The sequence below is a fragment of the Ursus maritimus genome, unplaced genomic scaffold (assembly GCF_017311325.1).
Source record: "Ursus maritimus isolate PB19 unplaced genomic scaffold, ASM1731132v1 scaffold_3, whole genome shotgun sequence".
Classification (NCBI taxonomy): Eukaryota; Metazoa; Chordata; class Mammalia; order Carnivora; family Ursidae; genus Ursus; species Ursus maritimus.
In genome coordinates this window covers 87,843,635-87,857,450 of record NW_024425563.1, presented here as the reverse complement: position 1 = coordinate 87,857,450, position 13,816 = coordinate 87,843,635, and the positions used below count along the sequence as shown (strand labels likewise).

At 42.1% G+C, this 13,816-nt stretch overlaps 1 protein-coding gene across 1 annotated transcript in view; it reads left to right on the top strand.

Annotated features, from left to right (window-relative positions):
* The window catches only part of NRCAM (neuronal cell adhesion molecule), a 76,732-nt gene extending 64,119 nt beyond the window's left edge, over window positions 1-12,613 (top strand). The window contains exons 26-27 of the mRNA XM_008703519.2: window positions 604-682; window positions 10,034-12,613. Coding sequence (XP_008701741.1) covers window positions 604-682; window positions 10,034-10,271 — 317 coding nt within the window. The 3' untranslated portion in view covers window positions 10,272-12,613. The remainder of the gene's footprint in view (window positions 1-603; window positions 683-10,033) is intronic.
* The last annotated feature ends 1,203 nt before the right edge of the window (window positions 12,614-13,816 follow it).

Here is a 13,816-nt window from a genome sequence, read left to right as displayed (position 1 = left end):
CTCTGAAGATACTAGTGACTCTGTTTCCTTAGGCTCCACCTAAGTCAAAGGAGCCACACCTAAAACCAACAGGCAGAGGGGGGAGGGTACATGGAGTCTTCTAGAGGAAGTACCACATGAACTGAGTCTTGATATCATGACGTGGAACTTTGCTTTTCCTCTACGGCTAATGTTTTCTTCAAGTCAGTGGCTCCGATGAATTTATATTTTCTTTACCTGGCCATTTCCCCTTCAGTGACAAGAAAAAAAAATCTGCGAAAGAAGAGATGTGCTGAAACAATTTGTAACTTTGAATATAGTTAATACATAGATGGGCCAAGTAGGGGAGAGATCTTAGAAACTTCAGACTTAACTCCTTCATCAGTAAGATGCTCACAGGAAGTCAACTTTGAATGTTAACAAATGTTCATTCTCTTAGTTGGTCTCAAAGAGACTAAACAGCGAAGTATTTGCATGGCCACAGAATCCATCTGTTGTGCTAGAACGTCTTCTGTGTATAGAATTATTTTCTACTGCTATACATCTCAGAGAGTAGAGTCTTTAAAACTTTGAATAAGGGAACATGGAACCCATAGGTAATCTTATCGCTTTGAAATGTTTTAGTCAAAGAGAAGGAAGACGCTCATGCGGATCCTGAAATTCAGCCTATGAAGGAAGACGATGGCACTTTCGGAGAATACAGGTGAGCTGCTGCCATTCAGACTCCCTTCACCTTCCCCGCCCTACACACACGCCGCGCTCATGCAGGCTCCCGCCCATAGGATGAGGCCAGGAACAGGCTCTGTGGCATCTCATATTTTCCCCAAAAATTAGTTTAGGAACACTTCCATGTCTACGTGATTACACATCCCTCACAATGAAAATATTCTCACTTTTCGTTAAAAAATAAATTTCCACTTTAGTCATAGGTTTGGAGACAGAGTGCCAGGCAGACTCCGCCATATTTTTCCAGAGGCGTTGCTGTATTGCTCAACCTAGGAAAAGCTGGTGTGTTATCATAAGAGTTAAAACAACAATAAAGACCCTACAAAACCTGCATTATAAAGGAAACTACACCTGTCATTTTCTAAGTAGTGAGTTTATAAATTGGTGTTACTCTTTTTAATCCTGGATTTGATGCTTGTTTTTCCAAAAGAAATACCCATATCCTATCCATTAATCATGAAAGGATAGCAAGGTTCTTTTAGAAGCTGTGAATTATTAAGAATATCATAGCCCTCTAGGCAGTGTGTTAATTCACAGAACTTTGATAATACATTCTTGGCTTGGCTCCATCATTAAGGATAAATTTTAACATAACCTATGTGCTAAGTCATGAAAAGACAGAAGGAGTCAGAGATAGAGGGAGAGAGACTCTTTAAATAAAGATATTCTTGCCTAGGATTTATATGTCTTTTTAAAAAGAGTTAGTTGATTATTTTAGATATGTTTAAAATCAGAAACAAGCTCTATATTTATTCCTTTAAAAAGTTGGGATTTGGGTGTTCCAAAGGAGTACTTCTATTTATAAAATGCCTTTATACCTTGTTTTTTCTATCAGCCTCTTGATTATAAAAATACAGTCTTTTGAATATGCACTGAGCCCAGATTGAGCCTTTTTTGGCAAAAGAAAAGGCTTTTAGGTGAAATAAAATATTTCCCTATTGGGATGGCCAGTTGACATTTATAGATATTTGTGCTAATTTTTACCCATCTCTGGAGCTCATTTTTGGTATTTCCATGTCAATATCATGAGGGGCTAAGTAATGCCAAAGATAAGAAATATAACTGATTGAGAAAAGCCATATATTTTGGATACATTTGGTTTCATACCGGTTTCCACGCAGTTACAAGTGCTCAGGCTTTGTGCCTCAGCACCTAAGCCTTTGGATACTCTGATAGTCTCTTCGACAGAGAGGATTATGATTTGTAAAAACTTCTCGGAATTTCTGTACTTCACGATACAGAAAGATGTCTAGTGAGGGTTGTCTTGATGTCACATGTTGACTCTGGGAGCTTCCTGTGGAAGCTTCCTGGCCCACCCCCCCGCCCCACAGTACGCGGTAGGGCAGTGTGCAGATGGCCGTAGCCTAGGGAAGCCACGTCTGACGCTGGGTGAGTTGCAGTCTTCACTAATTTAATTCACTCTTCTACATGGTTTTCCCGTAAAGCAGGTGAGGCGATAATGACTAAATAACTTCTTCTTAGAGTTCTTGTGGCTAGAACGCTACACAGGATAGGCACACCGCTCCCTTCTTGCTCGCGATGAAGCTACATCTTCAATGTAGCCTGAAACACCTCCGTATTGGCATGAATTGGAAAGAAAGCATGGCCCCTCCCGCGTTCCTCTCGTGGTGATGGGTTCCTGTTGTCCATCATCATGCTTAAATGATTCTGGCGATGTACTGCTCGCCTCATGGCTCCCAATTGTCAGCTTGCTTCTACAGTGGTGTGAAACCAGGGTCTGATATAATGTGACATTGTCAGGGCAACCATGCTGCCTACTCCGTAGAAATGTGATGGAAATCGAGGCCGAATGGGAACTGGCTTGGAATCAAGAAACTGTTAGTTTTCCCGTCAACCCAGCCATACCCTTGATTCCTTTAGATATGACACTTGTTGTGTCTGGGTCTCCATTTCTTTCACCCATAAAATGATTCAGTTGTTCAAATATTAGATGACCACTGAAGACTTCTAGTTGCTACGATTTCTAACCTCCTCCATGAGATGTCTACTAACAACCTTTAATATGATTTGGGGTTCCAGAGCAGTACATGGCAAGTATTTGGCAACTGGCCTCATGATCATTGTGCTTACATTTCTTTGGCCATATTTCTTTGTCTTGGTGTTCATTCATGTGTGATATGTTTGTGAAGCGTTTTCACATGGCTATCTTTAAGTCATGCCTTGAATTCCTCAGAAGAGAAAGACTTTTCTTTGGGCCTATGGAGTACAGACCCATTGGTTCATGTGTGAAGACAAAAATATTTGTCACACATGCAAATACATTGATATGGGAGGTGCCAGGGGAAGGTTCTGATGGGTGTCTAAAACTTAATAAACAACCCAGTAATTTTTTTTTTTTTTGACTGAAACTGCAAGTCCATAAGGACAATCAATCCCACAAGTGAAATCACTTTCCCAAATACCCAACCACCCTTTGCTACGGCTGTGGCTTCATCCTGTGACTTCTTGACATTACCTCAGAATTTTTTCCCTGTGGATTCTTTTCTACTTAAAAAGAAAAAAAAAAAGACTTTTAGTTTCTTAGATGTTACGATGAATGAAAACGGTTCCAACTGTTTATTCCAACAGATTCTTTTTTTTTTTTTTTTAAATAATACATTGAAGTGTCATTCTCCTTCCTAAATCACCAGGGTCCCTTCTCTGCTTTGCACCTTCTGGAAGTTTTGAGCTCTGTAGTATTTATTGATGCTTATTCTTTCTCATTCGGAAAATCAATTAATATGCGGATCACACGCCGACACAGACAAAATTAGGGCTGTTGCTAAATGTAAATTAATTCTCTTTATGATTTGCTCGTTCTCCAGCTTGAGGATGAAACAGTTTCTACATGGTTGGCTCTGAGCCAGAGGATATATCCTAGTGCAAAGAGGGATGGAACTTCAGTGGCCAGATTTTATTTTATTTTTTTTTCCATCAGCTGTAACCTTGTGCCCTCCCTCCAATTCCCACCCCCAAGCAGTGACCCTTTGGTGGAAGCCTGCAGCTTTCTTTGTTTGTTTCTTTAATTATACAGACAGTAGGATCTGCCTCCTTACTAGCATATAGAAAAATCAGAGAAACAATGCAACCAACCATGTAAGTATTTTTTTAATTCTTCAGATCCATTCCTTTAGAAACCAGAATGAACCTGGGTCATAAAGCCAATGACCGTGGTACTTGAACCCATAGCATACGTGGAGGCCGTGGCCACGGGACTCTTGTCATTCACGTGACCGTGGTTCTGTTCCAAGCATGCTAACCCATGCTCCTCGGGCTCGAATGATGTGAAGATGGGTCACCTGTACGGTCTACTTTAGATTTATTCTGCTCACAAACATAAACTTATAAATAATGATGGACATTTAGAGGGAGTGTTGGGGTCACCGAGGGTCAATCAAACCACAGAAGGGTTTGGCGGTGGTGGGATGGTGACCACAGGAGAGTCAGACCGAAGGATCACGGATTTGTCTGTTGTTGCTGGATTTTGGTCAGTAGACGTTCAGTGGGTACTTCCTGTGTGCATAACCCTGAATGAAGTGTTACTGCAAAAAAAGTGAACTTAAAATTCATCCTGAGGGTAAGAGAAAGGAAAAAAAAAACCATCTCTACTCCAATGCTTTGTCTGACATCATGAAATTCACGAGGAATGAAAATTTTCTGATCTTAGAAGCCTGAAAAATTTCTAAAAATGCCCACCATCTCTTCTGTTGTCATTTTACAATGAATTCATTCATTCAACCAGTATTTATTGAGTGCCTACTGTATGCCAGGCTGTGGGGATATTAAAGATGATAGAATGTTATCTCACTAGTTTCTAGTCTAGCGAGGGACCAGGGAAGTAAAAGGACAGTCAGCATCGTGTGAAAAGTGCTAGGAAAGAGATACAGATCAGGTGCCAAGGGAGCAGGGGCTGGGAGCCAAAGCCGACTGGGTGGACGGAAGGAAGGGGATGTGAGAAGTCTTCCCAGAGGACGTGACGTGAACTAAGTTTCGGTACCGTGATGTGAGCATTCCTTTACACTGCAATACCATCTTCATTCACGGCTATGAGGATCAAAAATATATATTGGAGGGGTGCCTGGGTAGTGCAGTTGTTCAGTGTCTGCCTTCGGCTCGGGGCGTGATCCCAGCATTATGGGATCGAGCCCCACATCGGGCTCCTCCGCTGGGAGCCTGCTTCTTTCTCTCCTACTCCCCCTGCTTGTGTTCCCTCTCTCGTTGGCTGTCTCTTTGTCATATAAATAAATAAAATCTTAAAATATATCTATATATATGTGTGTATATATATATATATATATATATATATATATATATGGGACACNNNGCCACATGTACTGTTTTATGACTTATTTACAAATTTGTTGAATCTTTGTCCTTAACAGTTCTCTTAAAATGTGGCTGAATATTTTTAATCTTTGAATACCATGTAGCTAAATAAGTATATGGCTTTTAAGTCATCCTCTGCAACTTCTAAATCCCTCTTCTCTGGGAGGCTGTTTCACACTGAAACTTGACAGAGTGACTTCCCCGACACAGTGTCAAAAGCAAGTTTGTTTACTCTTTCATTGTAAAATTCATCTTTGAGTTGAAAAAAGGCAAGCATTCATACAGTGCTTCAACACAGGCTTGTAACCAGGCATCACCTCTGGAAATTTCTAAGTGTGTGTGTTACACAGGGTATTTGTGAGAAAAAGAATCTCTCTGAGGTGGGGGCCTTGTCTGGAGCAACGAGGTGTGATGGTAGAGAGATGAGTCCTATTTGAGGGGCACAAGTCACATGCCGGGCACTGGGCTGGTGCCTCATGTGGTTTTTTTTCCCATTTAACCCGATCCTAACTAAAGTATGACATTACATTGCACCACTTTTTAAAAAACAGTCTTAGAAAGATCTTGAGCTGCCTTTGAACAGCTTTCCTGGAAAGACTCTGTATGGATAGAACACCCCTCTTTCTTCTCTTTCTTTCAAGCACAACCTACGTTGCTGTAGATTCTCTCTTACCCACTATGACCATGAATTAAGCTGGAATGGATGTGGGGAGCCTAGGTGGCTCCGTTGGTTAAGCATCCAACTCTTCATCTCAGCTCAGGTCTTGATCTCAGCGTGGTGAGTTCGAGCCCCGCATTGGGCTCCACGCTGGGTGTGGAGCCTACGTAAAAAAAAGCTTCAAGGGATCCCCTTCTTGGCTGGTCACTATTCATAACGGATAGGATTGCGTGTGTAAAAATCCAAATGAATCAGGAAAATAATAGAATTCATTAAAGAATTTAGTGATGTTGTTGACACAAAATTAACATGAAGTCAATTATATTTCTGTGTACCAGCAAAGAGTTGGAAAATAGGATTTTAAAAATAATCCCAGCTATGACAGCATAAAATGTGTTGTAGGAATAAAGCCAACAGAAAGATCTCCCAAATATTTCAGAGCCCTCTATTTGATTTGTCTATCTTTGCACCAAAACCACACTATCCTAATCCTGTAGCTTTTAATAAGTCTTGATATCTGGGGGCACCTGGGTTAAGCGTCTGCCTTCGGCTCAGGGCGTGATCCCGGCGTTATGGGATCGAGCCCCACATCGGGCTCCTCCGCTATGAGCCTGCTTCTTCCTCTCCCACTCCCCCTGCTTGTGTTCCCTCTCTCGCTGGCTGTCTCTCTCTCTGTCAAATTAATAAATAAAATCTTTAAAAAAAAAATAAGTCTTGATATCTGATAAGTCAAAACCCCCAACTTTGTTATTCTTCCTCAAGAATTTTTTAGATATTCCTGGCCCTTTCATTTACATCTGCGGCTAAGTATCAGCTCGCCAAGATCCCTGTAAAAACCTGTTGGGTTTTTATTGGAAATAAATTGAATTTAAGACCAATATGAAGAAGGTTAACATACTTACGATATTTGAGTCCGCCCGTCCACATTTATGGTATGTTCCTCCAGTTATTTAGCTCTTCTTTAATAACTGAATAAAACTGTCATTCTCCTCAGAGAGAACTTGACACGTTTATATTTATTTTGTTCTTACGTGCTTCATATTTGTATGATCTAGCTGGAATCATTTTTTGGAAATTTTCATTTTCCAATTATTTGCAATTATGGAAAGAAAATTGACTTTCTGCTAATATAGTATTTAACGACATTACCAAACTCTCTTTCTATTCTAATGTTTGCCTGTAGATGCTTTTGGGTGTTTTACATACATGTAACTGTATGGGTTACAAACAACGACATATGCCTTCTATTTCTTTTTGCACGTTGCTTAGTACTTTCAATGCAGTTTTGGTTAGAAGTGATGGGAACAGGCATCCCTACTGTGATTTCTGATGTGAAACAGAAATCTGTCAACGTTCACCATCAAAGATGATGTTCACTGCAAGTTTCTTATGAATACCATAATCAGGTCAATCAAGATATTTTATGTTCCTAGAGTATTGAAGTTTTCGTTGTGAATGGGTGTTGAATTTTACCAAATACCTTCTTTTGAATCCACTAAAATAATTATAACACTTTTTTTTTCCTTCTGCTAAAATGGAAAAACATGAATTGATGTTTTAATGCTGAAACAAACTTGCATTCCCTAGAATAAACCCAACTTGGTCATGCTATGGTGTCCTTTTAGTAGATTGCTAAATTCCATGGGCTCATGATTTCCTTGGGATTTGCTCATCTAGGTTCCTGAATGAGATTCACCTGTAATTTCGCTTTCTCAAAGTGTTCTTGATGGTTTAGGTATTGGTGTTATACTAGATTCATAAAACGATCAAAGGAGTAGTTCCTCTGACATAGCGAACTTAGCATGTCCGCAACTGAACTCTTGACCTTCCACCCCAAACACGCTGCCCTCCATAGTAACGGTAATTCCATCCTTTCTGTTGCTCAAACAGAAAATCTTGGTGGTGTCTTTTTCTCTATTATTCCACATCCAACCCATCAGAAAATCCTTCCGGTGCTCCCCTCAAAATATGTCCATCATCTAACCACTTCGTGTGACCCCAGTGTTCCACTCTTGTCCAGGTCACAGTCAACTGACTCCTGTGTTTTTGCACTAATCCCCCTGATCTAGCCCTGCCACCTCCTACTTTAACTCTGCTCTCTCTCTCCCCTTCAGTTCCAGCCACACAAGCTCCTCCCCGTTCCCAGAACGTGCCAGGCTTGCTGCCGCCTCAGGGCATTTGCACTGCCTGCTGCACCTGCCAGAATGGCTCTCCTTCCAGGTATCCACCTGGCCAACTCAACTCTTTTAAGTCTTTGCTCAGATGTCATTTCTACTGAGGCCTTCGCAGACACCCTATTTCATTGTCAACTTCTACACCCTCCCCTGACACCGTCCATCCCCTTTACAGAGTTCCATGTTTTCCGTAGCACTAATCACCTTCTGACATACCAGGGAGCTAATGTTTTCATATGCCGGTTGTTTATTTTCTGCACCTTCCCCTATTAGAAGTAGGCTTCATGGATTTGGGGTTTCAGTCTGTTTCACTTGCAGCTATATCCCCACCGACTAGAACAGTATCAGTGTAGGCACTCGATAAACATGTATTAGATATGACTGGTTGAATGCATGGATAGATGGCTGGATCAAAGAACTGCCACAGACTAGAATTTCCTGTGGTATGGTCCTTGGAACACTAGTCCTATAAAGTAAGAAGAATTAGTGGAATCCAGGTGACAAAAATCCGCTCATTATTGAACACTTCAGTGGAATGTAAGGCCTCACCAAATCAGGAGCAGTGCGTCGCAGGAAGTATTCAAGCAAAGCCTAGAGGTTAATGATTAAAGATGTGCACCTTATACTTGCAGTACGCTGGAGATTAGAGGCTCTGTCCCCCGAAGGGCCCCAAACACAGGTCACTCCAAGGTCCTGTGATCCCTCCCCGGTTGTCAGTTAGCAGAGCCGATCATCTTGCTTACTGGCCTGTGACAAGAACTTGGGTCTTGTTGCAGCTGGTAATTTCCAGTAGCAGATACCTGTGTTCTGTTGAGGAAGTATTATTTTTTTCAGTGTTGAGATTTTCTTCTTGGAGAAACACTGAAAACCCTCGTAGGAATTCTTGGCCAAAGAGCCAGAGTATTTGTGCATCTCGAAATGTGTGTATCTTGGCTAGAACAAAGTCACTGTCAGAGACACAGGGAACAGTAAAAGCCTGGCACAAATTGCCAGGTGAAATACGGCCGCTGACGCAACCTCTTTGACATTACGCCTTTCCACTTTTAACTACTATTGCTTGTGTTTCCTATTCTGCCTTGCATTTTTGTCCTTCAAAAGGAAACAGAATGCTCTCGTGGCCTTTTTTCTTTTTCTTTTTTAAACCGAATGTTTCCTTTTAAAGAATCAGTCAGTGTGCATTCCTCGTGACACGACCGTATGGGCGGGTGTCCTAAAACACACTCTCCTACTGCTGGATATTGTGCTAAGGGATTTCATAGATAAATAAAGGGGGGAAAATTGAGTTCTATAATGTTTTTAAAAATCTGCTTCTCAGTTCCCATCCGACACAGATAGACTACATACCACACTGGGAGAAGAGAGCACAGAGAAAATTTCCTCTGACTTTTTTTGAATCATTCACGCTCTTTAGAATATATTGACATGCCATTAATAGTACAAGGGTAGTGCTTTGAAATTCCACTGTGCCTCGTTCCCAATTAATCAGTCTTGACCCATTAACTAAAATTCTGACAGAAAAAAAAAATACTGTTTACTATCAGTATAAGGATTTTGCTTTTCTTCTTAGGCTGTTTTCATTTGTTTCTTCTGCATCCTTTTAATGGAATTTCTAGGTCTCTTGAAAGGTAAGGTGAAAGTTTACAAGTCTGGCCTGCACTCAATAACAAAATTATTTGAAAAGCAGGATTTTGCTTCCTCTTGCTCAGAAAACTCCTCATATTTCACACTTAACCAAAATCATTCTCCATTCATATCCAAGGAATCCGAGAATCTCACAGAGTTTAACGTACTAACTTCTCTACTTGCCATAAGCTTGTCCCTTCCTTTGAATTCAAAGTAGTGATGATATTCAGCTTTCCTCGCGTCTTCCTTTTTTAATACCTGTGACTATTTCTCACTTGCTTCCAACTCGGGGGTGAGAAGCAGTCATTGACATTGACATGCGCAGTGAGAAGCCATCCGCCTGCTGAAGACTTCATGATTAAACCATTCCGGCACCTGATTTTCATCCCAACCACATCCCAGCCATTGGAGTCCACCTGACGATTCGGTTTGGCTAGCGAGGCTCGCGACTCCACACGCTTTATCGTAACCTGCTTGCATGACCTTTAGGGACACAACCTTTCACCTAAATGCCGATCCCGACGAAAACGTTGTCTCTTTCTTCCAGTGATGCCGAAGACCACAAGCCTTTGAAAAAAGGCAGTCGAACACCTTCAGACAGGACAGTGAAGAAAGAAGATAGTGATGACAGCCTAGTTGACTATGGAGAGGGGGTGAATGGCCAGTTCAATGAGGACGGCTCCTTTATTGGACAATACAGTGGTAAGAAAGAGAAAGAACCGGTGGAAGGAAACGAAAGCTCAGAAGCACCTTCTCCTGTCAATGCCATGAATTCCTTTGTTTAATCTGTAAACGCTCTGCCAATATCCCATTTCTCTAGAATGTTGATCTTAAGCACTTGTTTGTCTGCCTTCTCATACTGGGAACACACAGGCAGAAAGTATGTGTTCTGCTGTTGATATTATGAGAGCGGTGCAAACAAGAACATAACTCAGATGATTTGTTCATGTGAACTGCAGTGCAAAGTGCATCCTTTTTCATTCACAATAGGTATTCTTGTTCAGAACTGATAAAAATAATAATAATAATACAGCATCATCAACCGATCACGTTATTTGCTCTTCGGGAGACAGTTCAATACGATGCATGAAAAATGCTACACATAAAGGAATACCTGTGTACCTTATCGAAACATGGTGTGATACTTTGATTATACTCTCTTCGGCTGAACCCCCGAAACACGAATTCCGTTTTCATTGTCAAGAGTGTTACTGTAGTATTCTCTAGAACTCCAATGTCTTTGTGGACATTGTTTTGAAATTGGTGACTCTGTGTCTAGCTGTCGTTAGCCTTTTTGGGAGACTGTTAGCAACAGTATGTACAGGATATCCTTGCTATATGAGTTCATGACGACCGTCGCATTTGCTGATGCTTTGCTGAGACTCTGTGACTGGCCTCTGCCCCTTTTCCTCCGTAGCCTTCTTACTTCTCTGGGTATTACTGCAGCACAGTGTTCGACTTCTCACATCTTCTCTATGGTCAGTTGTTTTTAGGCATAAACAATGTGTATCGCAATGCATTTTGGCACGTACGCCAGACCGAAAGAATCGAAAACGAATCACTCCACTTCAGTTTCGAAAATGATTCCAGAAAGCACAGGGCAAGACACATGCAGTGCCTTCAGACAATAAGCATTCCACAACCCGCTGCCTTCCGCGGACGCAGAGTCCTAGCTCCCTGTCATGGTCCCAAAGTAACTTCTAGAAAGCAGAGGTCTTGGAAACGGCCATTGCTGAAAGGAAGGGAATGTGAAAATAAAATTAATCAGACAATTGATGTTAGGGCGCATTTCCCCGTATGTATAAAAAGAAAAAGCCTTAGCACCACCTGGAGAGCATGCTGATTTTGTGGGCTTTCTGGTTTCTATTCAAACAAGCCAATTGGGTCAGAAGGCGGTCGATTCGGTAGGGAATTTTTGTAAAAAAAAAAAAAAAAAAAAAAAGCTATTTCCAAACCAGAAGCAGACAACAGCATGGCAACAGGAATGCTTTTCTCCAGGCCTTTACCTAGGTGGCAGCTTTGGAAACTCTCTGGCAGCATTAAACAATGTGTATGCAAATTACTATGGACACATTTCCGACTCTCAGAAACCTGACGAGTGCTCACAAGGCGAACAGTCAAAGGGATTACATCTGCAGTTTCCAAAACAAACATACACATCCTACCGTATTCACCAACGCTATCTATCAAGTGGTTTACCTCCAAATATGAAATCCTCTAACAACCTATGGTTGAAGGAATGCTCAGTTTCATTTGCCAATAAATTGGTTTCTCATAACTTGCATCAAGTTTAATTTTAAGTAAAGCTTTTTATATGTAGATATTTTGTTGAATTTGTAAATACACTGAAAAAGTGTAGATGCTATGTGGTTAGAGGTGTTACGTGCGAATAAACACGCAACCACTGTTGACGTCGTACTATCTAAGAAGTTAGCTCATGACTACAGTGCATGGGATCGGAAAGCATTTCCTTAAATACCTTTTGGGTTTTTATTTTCCCTTTTTTGCTGTGAAACTGAAATAGTGAATTCTTCGACATATTGACAGTGAGTTTCTAGATAGAATCTTCAGAGCTTTGTCTGTGGGGCCCAGTAGGCATCTTCGCTCTCTGTAGGCAAAGCCCAGTTTGAAGCCATCCCAGGTAAAGATGGCCCTAACTATTTCCACGGCTCCATATTCCCTTTTCACAGACCAAACGTGCGAATGGAAATACAGAAAGACAAGACAGGCTTGCCTGGGCACCAGTGAGCACAAAGATAAAAGTGACTCTGAGTTTGCCCATGTTTGGGGTGGGGAGAGGACAATGAAAGTACAGTTTCTACTCTTCCGGAACGGTAGACGCTAGAGTAATCTGTGCATGAAGGGGTCACCTCTGTAATAGTGCAACAGATTTTGTATTAAAAATTAAATGTGGTTTTAAACGTCCCTCTCTCTTTTGTAATAAGTCATGTTCCTAGTGGAGTGTGAATGTCCAAAGTAACAGTGTATTGAAGAGTACAAGCAGATATGACTGGATTTCCATAAAAAAAAAATCACTATTAAACCGTCTTGATCTCTTTGTGATCTTGAACTTTTTCCAACATCTATTTCCTAATGTTTTCAAATAGTGCAGATTTTTATTTTTGCCTTTGAAAGGCTGTGACATGAAGAGAAAATTTCAGAGAACCAAACATGGTAGACTACGGAGCTGAAGTACTACGGGCATGCCAAGAAATTTTTAATGGAAAGCAGGTGGAGATACAGCCAGCCTTTTGAGAAGCGGTCGGAGAAATCAGGTGCTGCTTGCTTTGCTGAAGCCGGACCTCCACGGGCCTGGTTCCCGGGTGCCTGCTGTCGGCCTGTCCTCCACCCTCCTCAGCCCCGGGCAATGTGGATTCCTTCCCCGCTCTGCTCCGTGAGACAGTTTGGGCATTTGCAAGTATTACGGGTCTGTCACCCACCCCCTCCTCTCCAGCCCTGTCTTTCTCACTGTCTCAAACCACCCGATCACTCACAGCTGTGTGGCACGGAGGGGCAGGCACGTTGGAAGCCGGACCACAAAAACAGCGGTCCACTGGGGCCTTCCCGCTCGGACAGTTTATAAGGGCCCTGATTTACTTGTAGAGCCTGATTTTGGAAACGGCTTGCGGAGGCAAGGGAGAGAGATACAAAGAATTTTCACCCCAAGTAAGCCCACCTCTCCCTCTCACGGGATTTTTCTACAAACTACCACCAGAGGGCTCCCGTGCTTTATTCAGCGCGAAGGAAACTGCTGCAACATGAAGCCTCTGGAGAAAATGGTGCAAACCTCTTCTCATAATCAGACTGGCGTCTGGCGGTGCAGAGAACGATTGCCTGCTGCGGCCGGAGAAAATGGGATTTGCAACTTTCTCTGACCAGTTCACACCTTTCAGGGGGTTAGTATGAGTCACTGTGAGCTTCGTTCATCTTCTTCCTCTTACTAATTGCTGGGTGGCTGATCAGCAGGGGGAGGAAGAGGGGGAGTATGGCCCCGGCTCCCACAAGGCACCCCATCACTGCCACAGGCTGGTGAGGGTGAGGATGGGGGCAGGTCCTTAAAATGGTGTCCCCTCTTCTTCCAGAGGGTGTCATTTTGTCTGCCACCAGTGGTCTGATGTTTTGTGATTGGATAACACAGAAGATACAGTTTAAGGACAGTTTTTATTTCTCACTTAAAAAAAAAAAGGCAGACGAGGGAGAGAATCCAACCAGGGTATTTATGGTAAACAAACGAATAGTTCTCAGGTTGAGCCAGAAAGAGGCCAGGATTGACATTCCAATTCTGCCATCAGCCGTGACCGTGTAGAAATCACCCCCCCACACCAATCTC